We start from the raw sequence: 2,941 nt of genomic DNA on the forward strand, positions 1-2,941 counted from the left end.
GTCAAAGAGGAGTTTCAGATATTATGCTTGACAGAATCTGGAATGCATGATCAAAGTTACTCCTTTTATGAGTCTAGTTAGAACATTTGTGAATGGGGTTAAGTAGAACTTGATAATACTTGACGAATAAATGTGTCAGTAACTTGCTACTAAATTTATAGATTCTTGCTGGTTTGGATCTTTCGGCGTCAAAGAGGAGTTCCAGCTTGCTTTTTTTTTGGCAGATTTTGGACTGCATGATCAATAGTGGTTAGAGTCTTGTTTTTTGTATCTATCTTCGGAAAATTTTGGGAAGTGAGGTTAATAATACTTAACGAATAAATGTGTCAAGACTCTAGTTATTTTGGAATATTTCTGGATCAAATTGTGTATATTTTTATTGTGAAAGAGGAGTTTCAGCCTTCTAATCTTACCAAATAACTTGTCCCCTAGTGTACGCAGGTTTAAATCTAGTTGTTTATGAAAGAAAGGTTTCTTTATAATTTATTCTTAAAAAAAAAATGTTAATACATATGTGTAACTAAATAAATGACTCTGGAAAAAGAAATCACGTAAATAAACAAGCACACCGAAGAGAGAGAAAAAAAACCCTAGTTTGGCAACCAACGCCCTCTTCCGAACCCATCGCACAACGCTCTTCTCTTCCGAGATTTCTGATCTTCTTTTGCCCGTAGCCGAACTCCTACTTGCAAAGATGGTTAGTCGTTGCTATAAATTGGATATTTTACTAATTCATCCCTTAATCGACGAACGCCTTGAGATCTCTAAATACATTGAGTTTTTTCAACTTAAAAAGTTTTCTATTTGCTTCAATCGGCTCTGACTCTTCTTTGAATTTGTTGACAGCCTCTGGGAATTTATAATGAGGTAAAATTCCTGACTGCTTGTTTTTTTTTTTTTTTATCATATCTTTTTTTATCCGATTTCCTGACACATGTTTGGATCAGTCGGCAATTGCAATATATTCAAACGCGGCAGTACTCTCTGTGGAACTCCATCCATATAGACCATGGTACGCTCTCGCCATTACATCCTTCTTATATGTTTTAAATTTAATCAATATGTTTTAAATTTAATCAATATGTTTTAAATTTATAATTACAGGATCCTGGGAGGTTTGGCAGATGGAACTATTAAAATCTGGGATTCTGAGAAATTTGCATTAATACATGTATTCGTTCCGTCTGGTGGTGTTACTCCAGGTACATTTTTATTCGAATATATATACATTTTATTATTGGTTTGTTCATGTCCTTTCTTTACAGTGAACGTGCATATGTCATTGTTATGCAGTTTGGTCAGCTAAGTTTGTTCCACACTTCCACGCAAGCAGTGGGTTGTAGCTGGATCTGGCGACGGCTGTATTTGTGTCTACAAATGGTACACTATGCACTCGGACTTGAATTCGCGACAGCCAATAAAAGTAATTAGTGATGCTCACGCTGCTGCCGTTATGTGTCTTGCTGTTCATCCCACCCTTCCATATCTTTTGTCATCATCTCATGATAATACAATCAAGCTCTGGAACTGGGACTTGGATTGGTGCCTTCTTCGGGTTTTTGTAGGGCATTCTGCTTCTGTTGTGCACGTCACGTTCAATCCCAAAGACGACAATACTTTTGCTAGTGCATCACTTGACAATACCACAAAAGTAAGTAATTACGTACTTGTTGTTTGTTCACTTCATTTTTTTCCATTATTATTTCCACTAGCTAAACCTTTTTCCTTGATCAAGATATGGAGCCTTGGTTCTCACTCTCCACAGTGTACTTTAGGTGGAGAGGAACATCAAGAAGGACATCTTGATGGGGTATTGTGTGTAGACTACTTTACTCTTAGCGATAAACCGTACCTTATCACTTGCTCGGCTGATCAGACTGCTAAGGTGTGGGACTACCAAACTAAGAGATGCCTTGAGACACTTAAAGGTCATACTAACTCTGTTGCAGCAGTTTGTTTCCATCCAGTGATCCCAATAATTATTACAGTATCCGAAGATGCAACTGCCTTCATATGGCTTGCCACCACGTTCAGGTAACGCTAATAACTTCTATTGACTAGTTTCCTTCACTTTTTCATACCCCAAATTAATTTAACTGAGTATCAGTATTTGACATCTAGGCTTGAGAAAACATTGAAGTTGAGGTCTAACTCGAGATGTTTTGCTATCGGACACGGGACTGGTTCATACCAGTAAGTTTCTGAGACCTTTAATATGGCAATACTTAATCCCTTTCTGCCTCCTACATTATTTACGCATTATTTATACGATACCTTTTCAGGGCTGTGTTTGGTTGCAACCGTGGACCCGTTTTGATGGAATTTAGCCTTGAAATACCATTGGCTAGTATGGACAAGAAGGGGACAATTGTTTTTGCTAAACACAGGGAGATATATGTTGGGAGTGCCGCAGATAAGGTATGGAGTTTAAATGATTTAACAAATTCTTCGGTTGTTGCTTTCTTTTCTTTTTTAGATTTTTTGAATATTAGCTCATGTTGGGAAATGCTTAATGGTTTGTTTTGTGACCTTTACTTAGGGTACTGGTATTGAGAGACCCTGTTGGGGTTATGAGGAAAAACTTTGGGATTTTGAGGGACACCATTGGGTTTTTAGGCATTTGCTAACAACCTGTGATTTTTATCCTGAAGTAAGTGGCATCGGTATACATTGTTGCTCCCCTTGCACCATAACTTTTGTAACTAGCCACTATCATGTATATATGTTTCAGAGCTTAGAGCACAGCCCTGATGATAGGTCTGTAGTTGTTTGTGGAGATGGCAAGTACATTATTATCAACAATTCCTTACCACGGAAAGTTGCATCATCTGGCTCGGCACTGGAATTTGTTTGGTCCTCTAAGGGGGGACATGCTGTCAAGGGAGATTCGTCACAAATCGAGATCTTCAACAAGAACTTCGATGTTCGTGATTCCTTTTTG

At 37.8% G+C, this 2,941-nt stretch overlaps 1 protein-coding gene and 1 long non-coding RNA gene across 2 annotated transcripts; both read left to right on the forward strand.

The window, feature by feature from the left end:
* On the forward strand, positions 680 to 1,167 carry LOC104758267. The gene is made up of 4 exons (XR_002036285.1): positions 680 to 697; positions 847 to 867; positions 948 to 1,012; positions 1,105 to 1,167. It is a non-coding gene; the product is annotated as an uncharacterized LOC104758267 (long non-coding RNA).
* LOC104759872 (coatomer subunit beta'-1-like) lies at positions 1,405 to 2,935 on the forward strand (the record flags this gene model as incomplete). Its single annotated transcript, XM_019239010.1, has 6 exons — positions 1,405 to 1,651; positions 1,736 to 2,034; positions 2,122 to 2,193; positions 2,283 to 2,418; positions 2,540 to 2,650; positions 2,732 to 2,935. Coding segments are annotated over exons 1-6 (1,020 nt in total), but the record flags the coding sequence as incomplete, so codon positions are not given.

The sequence above is a fragment of the Camelina sativa genome, chromosome 17 (assembly GCF_000633955.1).
Source record: "Camelina sativa cultivar DH55 chromosome 17, Cs, whole genome shotgun sequence".
Lineage (NCBI taxonomy): Eukaryota > Viridiplantae > Streptophyta > Magnoliopsida > Brassicales > Brassicaceae > Camelina > Camelina sativa.